Source organism: Rhodamnia argentea, chromosome 4, assembly GCF_020921035.1.
Source record: "Rhodamnia argentea isolate NSW1041297 chromosome 4, ASM2092103v1, whole genome shotgun sequence".
NCBI classification, from domain to species: Eukaryota; Viridiplantae; Streptophyta; class Magnoliopsida; order Myrtales; family Myrtaceae; genus Rhodamnia; species Rhodamnia argentea.
Genome location: NC_063153.1, coordinates 14,823,538 through 14,835,635, shown reverse-complemented (window position 1 = coordinate 14,835,635; position 12,098 = coordinate 14,823,538). Strand labels below are relative to the sequence as shown.

General features: G+C 39.5%; 2 protein-coding genes across 4 annotated transcripts; one reads left to right on the top strand and one right to left on the bottom strand.

Annotated features, from left to right (window-relative positions):
* The first annotated feature begins 161 nt into the window (after positions 1-161).
* On the top strand, positions 162-3,187 carry LOC115749135 (cytochrome B5-like protein). 3 transcript variants are annotated; one of them, XM_030685832.2, is made up of 6 exons: positions 162-344; positions 484-574; positions 694-731; positions 1,942-2,019; positions 2,181-2,272; positions 2,924-3,187. In XM_030685832.2, exons 2-6 carry the CDS (start codon positions 499-501, stop codon positions 2,988-2,990), a joined length of 351 nt encoding a protein of 116 aa, XP_030541692.1. In that variant the 5' UTR covers positions 162-344; positions 484-498; the 3' UTR covers positions 2,991-3,187. The 3 variants fall into 3 exon arrangements, with proteins under 3 accessions (XP_030541692.1, XP_030541694.1, XP_030541693.1); XM_030685834.2 differs by having other exon boundaries at positions 163-402; XM_030685833.2 differs by having other exon boundaries at positions 164-390.
* Positions 3,188-4,096: 909 nt separating this feature from the next.
* On the bottom strand, positions 4,097-11,835 carry LOC115731909. The gene is given in 16 exon segments (XM_048277285.1): positions 4,097-4,729; positions 4,840-4,962; positions 5,210-5,355; positions 6,415-6,626; positions 6,725-6,803; positions 7,244-7,340; positions 7,422-7,484; positions 8,793-8,870; positions 9,045-9,161; positions 9,846-9,917; positions 10,181-10,242; positions 10,245-10,281; positions 10,476-10,650; positions 10,755-10,810; positions 11,399-11,496; positions 11,528-11,835. Coding segments are annotated over 15 exon segments (1,557 nt in total). The 5' UTR covers positions 11,486-11,496; positions 11,528-11,835; the 3' UTR covers positions 4,097-4,576.
* Positions 11,836-12,098: the final 263 nt, after the last annotated feature.

Genomic DNA, 12,098 nt, shown 5'->3' with positions numbered 1-12,098 from the left:
TTATTCATTTATTTATTCTTTTAAGCAAGAGTGGTTTCTTCTATGTCTATGCCGACCACTCCGTATATCCGCCCACTGATCAGCAAACGGAGCTGCGGTTTGACCCGTTGACCCGACCCGTGTGTGAAGGTGAGGAAGACAGTGTCAGAAGAAAGTGGAATCACATGCCAGATTCTCACTCGTCGTAAATCAACTTATATTACACAGTTCTCTCTCTCTCTCTCTCTCTCCACACTCAGCGTCTCTCGCCGTCGGCATTGCATCAAATCTCGGCCGCCGTCGCCGGTGGTGACACCGGAGCTACTCGGCGATATCCGCCTCCTCTTATAACTCCTCGAGAACCTGTGAGAACCTCGCTCTTTTTCCTCGCTTTTCGCCTTTTCTGATTCGGTATATATTCAAGGGAACACTCTGCTCAACAGTCATTCGGGTCCATGATAATGATGATGGTGATGATGAATGTCAATTTGGATTCAATGATAGGTGAAGTTCGAAGTGATGGTGATTATTGCAGTGGTAGTTCTATTGGGGATTTTAGGCGCTCTTCTGTTGCTTCCCCGGAGCCACAAGTCCGGTATCTTAGGGCTATTGCTTTTATAAATTAACAGTATTGATCGGTGAAGATCCAAGCTGTAATGTTTTGTTTTCAACTTTTATTCAACTGATATCGTTTTCTTTCCTCTCCTTGTGCAGGCAATTTGAAAAAGGTTCAGTCCGAGTCCAGCACTCAGGTAACTGTCCGAATTCCGAGGCTGCTGTGTTTATATGGAATGCAACTATCAATTCCAATGCAGTTAGTAGTTTAACTCTGGTGAGAGATGCAATGTGATGCTCACTATCGTACAAGCAGAGTTGGTTTTCAGTTGACCGATTCTTCCTTTATATGTACACGTACCTGCATACACCACCCACAAATGACATTCATACATATATGGGTGTGCACCGAGCAAGTGCATGTGCCCATAATGTCCTGTCCTGTTTCACAAAGTCTGAAATTTGATTGGAGAAGAAAGAAGCTGAATGTAGTTTTTCCTAGATATGTTCAGGAGATCCTTTCTTCTTTTTTTTGCATTTTGGCAAGTGAAACTTTCATTTAGTGACGTTGGAGGGCGATAGTTCTTTGCAGTTATGTGGTTGAGTTTGGTTTAGGACTAAGTGCAGAGTGTGGATTATGAGGTTTGATGTTTGTGTGTGGCATTGAATTCTAAATGAATGATTTATGTTGAAGCAGTTGTGCTTGGAGTTGAAGCTCCGTGCTTGACATGGGATCACTTTTGCTTGTGGAGTCAATTGCAAGCTACATCATCATGCCTGCTTTAGCCCTTTTGACACTATTTGTGTCTAGTGAGGCAATGTTCCGGATGTATAGATGCGCATATATATGCAGTCATTTACATCTATATGTAGGTATACATTCGGGCGTCAGTACACAGATACATTGGATATGCATCTCATGTTACATTTGAGCATGGTATCAGGCATGAGAAGAGAACTCTAATTACTCATAAATCAAACAGGATAGGCTGATAAGGTGTATGAAGCATCTTTCTCTATGAAAGGTACCATAATTCTTCTATTGGTTCAAAGAATTCAGTTTGAGGGAGAGGTAGTATGGTCCGAATTTATCCAAGTCTAGGAGAGTTCTGTGACATTTCTTCTTATTAGGTTTATATAGGTAGGTCCAAGTAGGAGTTGTGTTTGGGGAACTATGTTGTTTCCTGTTCATTCCCGTTGCACAGTGAGTACTTTTAGCTTCAAGCTATCTCAGAGTAAAATTGGGTAGCAGTTGTCTTACGTAATACGCCTGGTACCTGGTATAAAGCACTGATTTAGTGTGGTCTAGATGCTAATCTGCAGATTTTTTTCTTCTTCTTGGTGTACTGGTTTTATTCCTCTACTTCTTGTTGCCTTGTTAATGGACAGTTTTCCTTTTGATGTTAGGTATCCAAAACTTACACCAAAGCTGATGTTGCTCTGCACAACAAACGAACGGATTGTTGGGTAATCATTAAAGACAAGGTCTGAGTTCATTTTCCTTCTTTATGTTGACTTTTGCTTAACTGAATCTGGTAATCGGCCACTATTTTCGTACCAATTCACATTGCTTTTGTTTGGCTCTGGACATTAATACATGGTTTTGTTTTTCTCTGTCTCCCCTTTTGAATGTCATCCCTTTGTAGGTGTATGATGTTACCTCTTATGTGGAGGAACACCCAGGTGGTGATGCCATCTTGACTCATGCAGGGGATGATTCAACGGAAGGATTTTTTGGGTATGCATCTATGATCTGAAATGGCATGCATTATTCTTACTGCTAAGTGGTGGGAGAAAGATGTTAGACCTTTTCTTAAATCTTAATAAAATCTCCAGTGACTAGTAGTACATCAGTTCAATTGGATTATAACAACCCATTGTTTCAATCTTTGGGGGATATCAACCTACAAAGCAGTGCCAAGGGTTGTAGTATCCAAGACGAATTCATTTATGACTACATAAAGCAGATATAAGTACAAAACTGTAGTAGTTCCACGTACAGATACTATGTTTTTGACACATTCAATCAATTTCATGTTCTCTGAATATGTGGACGGGATATATTGTGATGCAACTAGATCAGAATTTCCCATTGCTGTTATATTTCTGAGGAAAATATTAGATTCCTGAAGAGTTTGATAGTGAATTTGAGTCCTGGGAAATGATTAAAAGCCTTTTCTCTTTGATCAAAGCAAAGGGATAATATGGCCCGGGAGCTACACTTGGGTTTATCCTATGTATGGTGGTTATTTGATATTGGTGCTGAAATGCTGATGATCAAGATCAATTTAATTCCTCCTCTCCTCTCCTGTTGATATTTCTGCAAAATTATACTGACGCTTCCTGTTTAATTTGCTGAGACCGTGTGATCTCTTCCCTGCAATTACAGGCCACAGCATGCGACCCGAGTTTTTGACATGATTGAAGACTTTTATATCGGGGATCTCAAGCAATGACCACTTGTGGCATTCAGCTGCGGGATCATCTGGTCAGAATGCACTTCAGACATTGCATTATTTGCTTTTAGATGTTGCTATTTGTTTAATGTTCCTTGAGCATCTCATTCTGGTTCTCTCAGGATACCTCCCCAAGAGACAAAGGCGCTAGTAAACTCTTTCAAATCTCAACCTATTTCCTTTCTTTTATCGATAAAGCGACACTACCTCTGTACAATGCACTAAATCATACTAATCAATCGAATGACTGCTAGGACCGAAAAAAGAAAAATCAAATGACTGCCGTCTGACCCCCAAAAAACATGACATTGTCTGTGATTGACTTAACGCGAAAGAAGAAACCATTTTGGTTCACGAACTGGTCGACTGATAACTGATGTTGGTGCGATCCCAGTTTGCAAAATTCGGAAGTGGTTGCCCAGGAAAGATCAAGTGACTTGGTTAGACCGCATTTTAATCTTTTTTCAAATGCACTTTTTGATGACCTTCGTTAATTCGTGATGGAAGATGATTTTCTTTTCTTCTCCCTTTATGAGGCGTGCGTATATTCACGAACTCAGCGTTAAATGGACTTAGCATGACTACTGAAAGTGGAGCGGTGTGAGTTATAGGCTGCTTTATCAAATTAGTGTATTGAAGTCAGATATTTAAGCGAGTGAATCATATTCAACATCGTATAATCACAGGCTTACATCATCCAGTATATTAAGTGCAGAAACAAGAACACAAGACTCTCGTAAGCTTTAAGGTACAAAATGCATACAGAGGGATGTGGGAGCGGGCAAAAGCAAAAGACCTTTGAAAGTACATTCAAGTACTTGCATCTTTTTCGCAATCATTGTACAAGTTAGTATGTGTTTATTTGAGTGAGAATTTTCCGCGAATAAAGGGGAAAACATTTGTTTTCTCGAAAAACATTTTTCTTCGTCATAAATTTTTTTTTTTTTACAGAAACAAACATATTCTTAGATAAACACGAAACCAAATATCCACTTTTGATTTCAATTATGATGATTTCTGGAGATACGAAGCCCATATAATAATGGGGTCAATTGACCCGGCACCCGAGTTCGTCGTCCACATCAGATTGAATCGAATCCAGCGAATGAACGCCTGAGATAGAAACGGATCAACAACAAGCAATGTGATTCATCAAACAATACAATGTATCCAGTCACAACCCACCCCTTCTAACCCTCCCCAACACCCCCAAAAGAAGACAGGCTTTCTAATTCAGAAGATGAAAAACTTGAAGATCTACAACACTCTGACCCACTGAGCTATCACTGGACTAAACAGATAAATTTTACAACACAAAATGAACGACCTTACAGGATCAGCCGGAAACCAGAAAGGGCTGAAACTAAAAAATAAATCGGCTATGGTGGGATACGATTGAAAGGAGAAAAATTGAATTGACATTCTTAGATTTGCTAAAATCAAACAATGACAGATTTAATAGGCCGAGCAATTTCGAGAGTATCAAAGACACCACCGGCGGCGCCCGAAGCCCTTAATTCCAACCGCATATGATCCAAAAATTGGAGGAACAGACGCGAATTCTTTTTCCCATTTTTCTTCTTCTGCTAGATATCATACTTCTTGGGCTGACGCCATTGCGCCAAACTTCTCGCGAGCGAGCTGATAAATAAGTTTTTAGGCGGCGATCCTTTTCTGCCATACAAGGTCTTTCCTCCCAAATCTGTGTATTTCGGGCCAAGATCCTTACTCCTGTCTATCTGCAATTGTCACAGATGTATTAATGTAAATGAACTGCATGAAAAAGCTTGAGTGCCTTTGAAGTCGTCAGATTAAAATGGAAAGACTTAGGATTTTCATGTCGATATACCTTGCTGATCTTTCCATCTCTCAAGTGGTAACGGATGCCAGACCAGTTGATAGATTGAGAGAAATGAGAACGAACTGCACTGATAGTGTACAAGAAGTTATCTACCAGCATCGCTATAAACACCTGTTAAATCCAATCACATGGAAGGCATTAGCGTCTGATGATCATAATTCCCTCCCCATCTACATACATATGAAATACATAAAGATCTCGGCAATATTCAGAAGTAAATATTCATTTGTCTTTCTAGAGTGAAAGTATCATCTTGCCATATTTATTTTACCCAGCTCTCATCAAATCACCAAAATCCCTCAAACTATTAGACTACACATGGCCATCTGACCAAGCAAGGGAAGATAGTGATACTCACAAGGACCCAGTTATACGAAGCAAGGGAAAGTTGAGGTGCCTCGGGGGATAGCATGTTGCAGAGCTCAACTTCTATTCTTGTCAAGTTCCACATGGAAAGGAGTTCAGTAACAGTGCACAGAACCAAGCATCCCACCATTAGCAAACCTGAATCAGGGCAATTTGTAAAGCTATAAGAATAACTTCGTTTACTGCCTGAGTAGGAAGCCAGGTACATCCGATCACAAAAGGCAAGTTTTCAAGTTGGTAGGTGGGACATTCTGAGGACTCAAGAAAATTTATCATATCAAGCAATTGCAATAAGAAAGCGTTCAAAGAATTTAGCAGACAAAACCCCTAAACTTATTTTCAATCCACAAATTTCAACTGAACCACCATAAACACCAAAAACAAATACAAAACAATCAAATTGTTTCTCAGGAGTCATCAGTTTTTCACCATTACCTGAAAAAGAGGACGCTGTCACTTTGACAAATGTTCTTTTTAAATTGAGAACTTGACCATGTTATGAGGCCCATTTGTAAAGTCAGCTAAGATCATCTATATCATGTCCAATGTTGGCGAGTTTCGAGCAACCAGATGTACCCGGATCTCTCTCTCTCTCTCTCTCTGTCTCTCTCTCTTCTCTCTCTCTCTCTCTCTACACCCACTTGTACATTCAATCAGCTAAGATCATCAATGCAACCAGATTTACCCGAAGACGGACTCTCTCTCTATTCAGCATATTAATTCTGGCCTTATCTTGTACAACAAAGATCAGGTCAACCGACATGTCACCAGTGAAAATCACTCCATTTTTGTAGAGACAAAAAAAGGAGTGGGAGGCTCTTCTTTTCTGGCCCACAACGTCAAACAACCTTGTGACCTGATAACCAACAAATATCGCCCGTGGACCTTTTAACTTAGTTATGATAAGAGACATTAAAAAGCATATACAGAATACAAATAGGGTATTATATGGGCAAATTCACCACGTCAAACTCTATACATGACAGGACATTTCTAAATCCTGTCTGATAATCTAACAGTTTAATTGGGTGACAAGACACATTTACATTTTGTTTATTATTACTCAAGTTTCAGAACTTCAAACCATTTGCAATTTTTCAGTCAGTTACAAAACCTTTATCATCCATCAAGTAATTTGTATTGATTGGACTGGAACTAACACCAACAATCTACCTAAAGAAGGGAAAATGTGCTCACCGACATGAGTTAAGTTAGTTTCCTCAAATGAGTAACCTTTGATGTAAGCTCGTAGTGCTGCTGTGACATGAACTGAGGCCATTACATATGGTGCAACAAATCCCCAAGATAGATAGCAGTGAGAAATAAATAATGCGCGGTTCATTATCCAATTGACGTTTGTCGTGTATGATTCCAGAACAAATGTTTGTTTCCTTAAGTAATTCCAGTACCTGGATAAGATCAGAGTAAAAATGTGAGAAAGATGCAGACATATTTAAACAGGAGGGCCATGGAAAAAGAGGGGGGCTGAGGAGAGAGCCATTCAAACCTAGAAAAACTAAGATCACTGGCCAATGGATGAGGAAAAACAGCAACAGGAGGAGATGTTATAAGCCTTTTATGAGCCCCTGGAAAGGATCAAACAAGAAATGCAATCAAAAGCTAACAAGATTATCAGATTAGAAAAGAGGGCTGAAGAAAAGGAACATGGAAAATGATTCATGATAAAAGGTTTTACAGGCAAATGAAGCAGAAGACAACCAAAGGGCATCGAAAACATACATATAAATAACAATCAACTGCTACATGCCACAAGCTGACCTTGGAGGACTCTATCGATCATAAAATATCTTACCAACCAACAGCATTTCGATGGGCACAAAAAGAAAATGTAAATTTATGTCTACTCCGCAGCTTGCACATTAATGCAAAGCACAAGTCGGGAGCAATTTGATATGAGGACTACGATACAAAATGACACATCCACATATTTTGAAAGAATTTTATTGTTTGATTTGTAATTTGAAATCAGCCTAATTAATAAGATTTTTGAAAAAGAGCATATTACCAGCAATAGCTGCGAGTGTCATATCGTCAGAGTATCCACCATCTCGAAGCCCTGAAACAACTCCATATCGGTCATATCTGAAGTCATCAGCATGCATCTGAAAGAAAAATGTGAATTAATAAGGAAGAATGAGTAGCAATGGACAAAACTCTTGTAGAAAATGGGCTTAGATCCTTGCCATCATACACCCTCCCCACAAAAAGAAGGTTTTCCCACCAGTAGCAAAGCCCATCGAGCAAGGCTGCAAGAAAGTTTCACAATATTGATAAGATGGACAATAATGTAAAAGCTCAAGCTAAGAGATTTGTAATCAAAAGCAACACAAAAACAGGAGGCTTCGCAATTGAAAGGTAAAAGAGAAAACTTGCTTAACAACCGATAAGTAGTAAATTAAATCCCCAATGATTAGTGCCTTAAGAATTTCTCCATAGAATTCTATGCATCAAACAATAGGTATCGACAGGACATGCGACATATTGCTGCCAGTAAAAGAAACCAATCACTCCATTGCTCTCAGTGATGTGGAATGAGCAAAATCACTATTCCAAATCTATAATACAGCTCTATTGTACTTATATACTAGTGATGTGGCCCTTCTGTGCATGAATTGGCTACACCTTTGCTTATTATGTAAGCAACATGAGAAAGACAGAAGAGGGTGTGTGTTTTGTTTGTTGTGGGGGGAAGGGGGGAGGGGTGTTTGGAGAGGGGGTGGAGGACAACTTGGTAGAAGTCATTAAACTTGTAGGAGTCCTCAGACTGAATCGTGCTCCGGCTTTTTGGCTTTACTCATTGTTGGATTATCTCCCACAAATTGAACTACAGATTATTTTCAGAATTATTGTTTGAATTCAAAACCATAATTAGCATCTAGAGGAGGAGAAAGGAAAAGAAAGAAGAAAAGAACTCCCCAAATAAAAAGGAAGCTACAAATATTTCAAATATATCATGCTTTGATATTATTGATGTTTGAGGTTTTTCCAGTTAAGTACACAATATCTGTTGCCCAAGGCTAGAATCAGTCAGTTATTCAAGAATCCCAACGTAGAACAATTAGCAGACCAGTTGTAGCAAAATAATTTTATCAGTTCCGATGATGGAGACCTCATTTAAGTTAAATTCAATACCATTAGAAGCCAAAATAAATAGATCTAAACAACCTTTTTCCAAAAGTTATAAATGTGAGGATGTGCCTACAATCAGGCATTTATACAAATATCCTCCCTTGTCTGCAAGCTAAAGGTAGGATGCGGACATAACAGAAATCAAACAATAGCCCGAGGGCAATCAGGAGTAGTAAACAGATCAATACAAGACAAAGTGCCAAGATCTGAACACCCAAAGCTCTAACACCATATTAGATTACGGCTTTTCCAAAAGCTTAAACTACACAAGATTGTGGGGATGACGTAAATCAAGCATATATAGAAACAACAAGGTATCGCAATTCTGTTTGGAATAATTACATCCATGTGAAAGTAGTGCATGAGTGACGCCTTTTTTCCACTATTTTACATTACCCAGTCTAGGAATGAATTCAGTGGCATACCATATGATACTCATAAATGCAGTAACTCCCCAAACTTCCAGATGGCAAATCAAGTGGATATCCAGTTTGAATAAATATCTGCACATAACCTCCGGAGTTGAAATAAAAATAGAGATTATTTATCACAACTCAAACATGCTTATAAGGACCAATGAAAAAACATGCTGCAGATAAAAATAAACTAAAAAAACCATGTCTGATAATTTGTCACAATCAAAATAAAAAGAAGCGAGAAAACTAGTACAGTCATACCTCAGGGTTATTTTCCATCTCGGCAGTGAGTGCTCCTATAGATCCAGGATGCAGCCTAACATCATCATCCAGAAACAAAACATATTTGGTGTCTTTGTGCATTTTTTCAACTCCTACCTGCAGTAAGGAGACACAATAGTGCAAAATAGCTGAGCCAATAAATCTGATGAAAAGCAGAATATTAGCAGGAAAGAATGACGACTCTTCGTTTTGTTTCTCTATTTACTTCCTTAGAATATACTTGGATAAGCCAACCCATTCCCTCCCTTCCTATTGTTTGATCTGTAGATACAAGTCAACTCGACAAAGAACCTTTGTAAAAAACATCCTTTGCAGGATATCAGCATCATCCATCTTCCTTCCCTTTTATTTTTTAAGGTTTATTATTTGAGTATCACGCTTGAAGGGCAACCAGATGATGATTTACTCCTCTACGCAAGAAAGCAACTTCTAAAACAGAAATATCATGGATAACAGCAAAGCATAGAATCCAGATGTGTCGACGAGTTACAGCTCTCCTATGATTTCTAAACATGTTCACTTAAAATCTCAATGTAAACTATGCCATAGATATGCAGCAGCTTTAGATACCAAAAAATCAATTTATTAGTACCTGTACTTATGCACAGCAACAGCAACTATAGCAACAACAAGCTTTATCCCAATAAGTGGGGTCCAGAAATACATTTATCTTAAGCGGGAAAAAAAAATTCAAAAGAAACAGAAGTTCCCTCATCATCACGAAGACCAAATACAAGACGAGGAATATTAGGTACAAATAGAAAAACAGCAGTCACCTACCAACTGGTTGTGGATCTTCTGACTACAAGTTGTTGACAGACCGGCCACGATAATCTTAGCATCAACATCATCCTGTGCATATATTGCACAATTATATGTTAAATGTGGGCCCTTATGCAAAACAAACAAAGACGAGGAAATATCCAAGTGAATATGGAATGTTTTTCAGAATAATGAGACACTCTTTCTGCATCAGTATTTCCCAGAGTAGTCCAAAAGGAAAGGGAAAAGAAAATGCGTCTGTAAACAATTAGAGCACTAACTGCTCGTGATAGCGCATTCCTGAAAGCTATTTGCTGGCTCGAAAGAGGAGAAACGTGAAGGTGCATATGTACCTTATATTCTGATATCAACAAAGTTGCAGCATGATAAGCAGGGTCTTCTGTACTTTCCACCAAAAAAGAAATTCTACAGGACCTCCATAGAGAGATGTGATCTGGCCAATACAAAGATTCGCTCTTAGGCTAGCCTAAAGATGAAGCCAATCCAAGAAGATAGATAGAATAACGATCTAATACGGTTACTTCAATTGCGTATAGACCAACGGTAATAAACAACTCAGAAATCGTTTTTCAGAATATAACGCTACATTGTCACTACTCTCGCCTAAAAGATCTGGAGGAACCTAACCTGACTTTTCCAATTGTGCAAATTGTGCTCACCAAAACCCTTCAATGGCATCACAACAGACACTCTGGGCAAATTGACCTGCTTGGAGTGCTCCAGGTCATTAATATCATGAGAAAGAAATGCAAAACTATTGCCACGTCTGATACTGTTTTTCATCCGCTTGATCTCTCTACTCCTGAATAAGAAGCGAATGGTCAGAAAGGTCAAGAATTTATGAACAGTAAAAATGCATCACCAAGATGAAGTCAGCTATTAGCCTCCAATGAGATATGTTGATACCTGACATATGCAGCAAAAGCCCACCCGAGAGCTAGAACTAGGCATATAAGACATCCCTACAATAATATAAAAAAAAAAAATGGCTTAATGTTATCAAAGGTAATAGATCATAGTTCAACCTAAAAGAGCAAACACACTTTTTCTTCCGTTGATGAGCAGGATAAAGGCTGCGTGGGACATATCAAGGTAAAGGCTCAAGACATGTTAAGGACGACAATGATATTTTTACGGAATGACTCTTCTCTGAAAAAAGAATCGCATGCAATCCAATATCAACGGTAACGTCCTTGAATCTGTACTTACAAAGAGCTTCAGATCAAGTTCTCAATTAGTTATGGGCCTAACTATGGCACATTGAAGATTATTTCGAAAGCAGTACCGAATAAGAACAGGACTGAATTTGTTAAAATAAATTCGCATCAAAAGCCAGATTGAACTCGAATTCAAAATCATCCCATTTCCAACAAAATGAGAGCTCGACGATCGAACTCCATGCTCCTCGAGCTCAGAAAACCAATTAAAAACCTCATAACATAAATAAAATAAAATAAAAATCCCATAATCCCGTTGATTTGGCACCTATATTCCAATATGCTACACAAATCAGATCCAAACCCCGCAACGACAGGAAAACAACAGCGCACCTGGATCTGAACGAAGACGGCGAAAGGACTACAAAACGTTCTGCTGAGTGAGAATAGAAGCGAATCCAGCGAGTCCAATGCCGCCATTATGCCCCCCGCTCGCTCTCTCTCCCCCTCGATCGCACGCACGCTCGCGCTTCAATTCAGCAACTACAGAAGAGAGAGAGAGAGAGGGGAAGAGCGAGCTGAATCCAGAACCCAAGAACCAGAAGAAAGCCCTTGAACGAACGGCTCCAATTCCCGGCCTCCGCAGCCCGATCGGTCTCAGATCGCCATGGAAGCACGCCAAGGAGCAGCGAGAACGCAGAGAGAGAAACAGAGAGAAAGAGAGAGAGGAGAGGAGAGAGAAAAGGGGTAAGAGTGATGGACCGCGTAATTTTATAAGTTTGAAGATGGAGGGGGTCTCACTCGCGTTGACCACAAATCAAGAAGAGAGAGAATGACCGTTAGATGGGGGTTATTTATAGGACGAAGCATTCAGGGGGAGGAGGAGGGGCCGGTATGACGTGGCGGTCGGTGATTGGGTGAGACTCTTGCGCAGCACATACGTGCGAACTGGAAGATGCCGCTTGATGATTCGAATCTTCCATCATCGATTGGGCGTCCTCGTTCGCAAACTTTCTTGTCCCCCAGCAAAAATTAAGCAACCATAGTATAAAATTGCAAATATTAAACACCGGTAAAAAAGATACGATAGGAC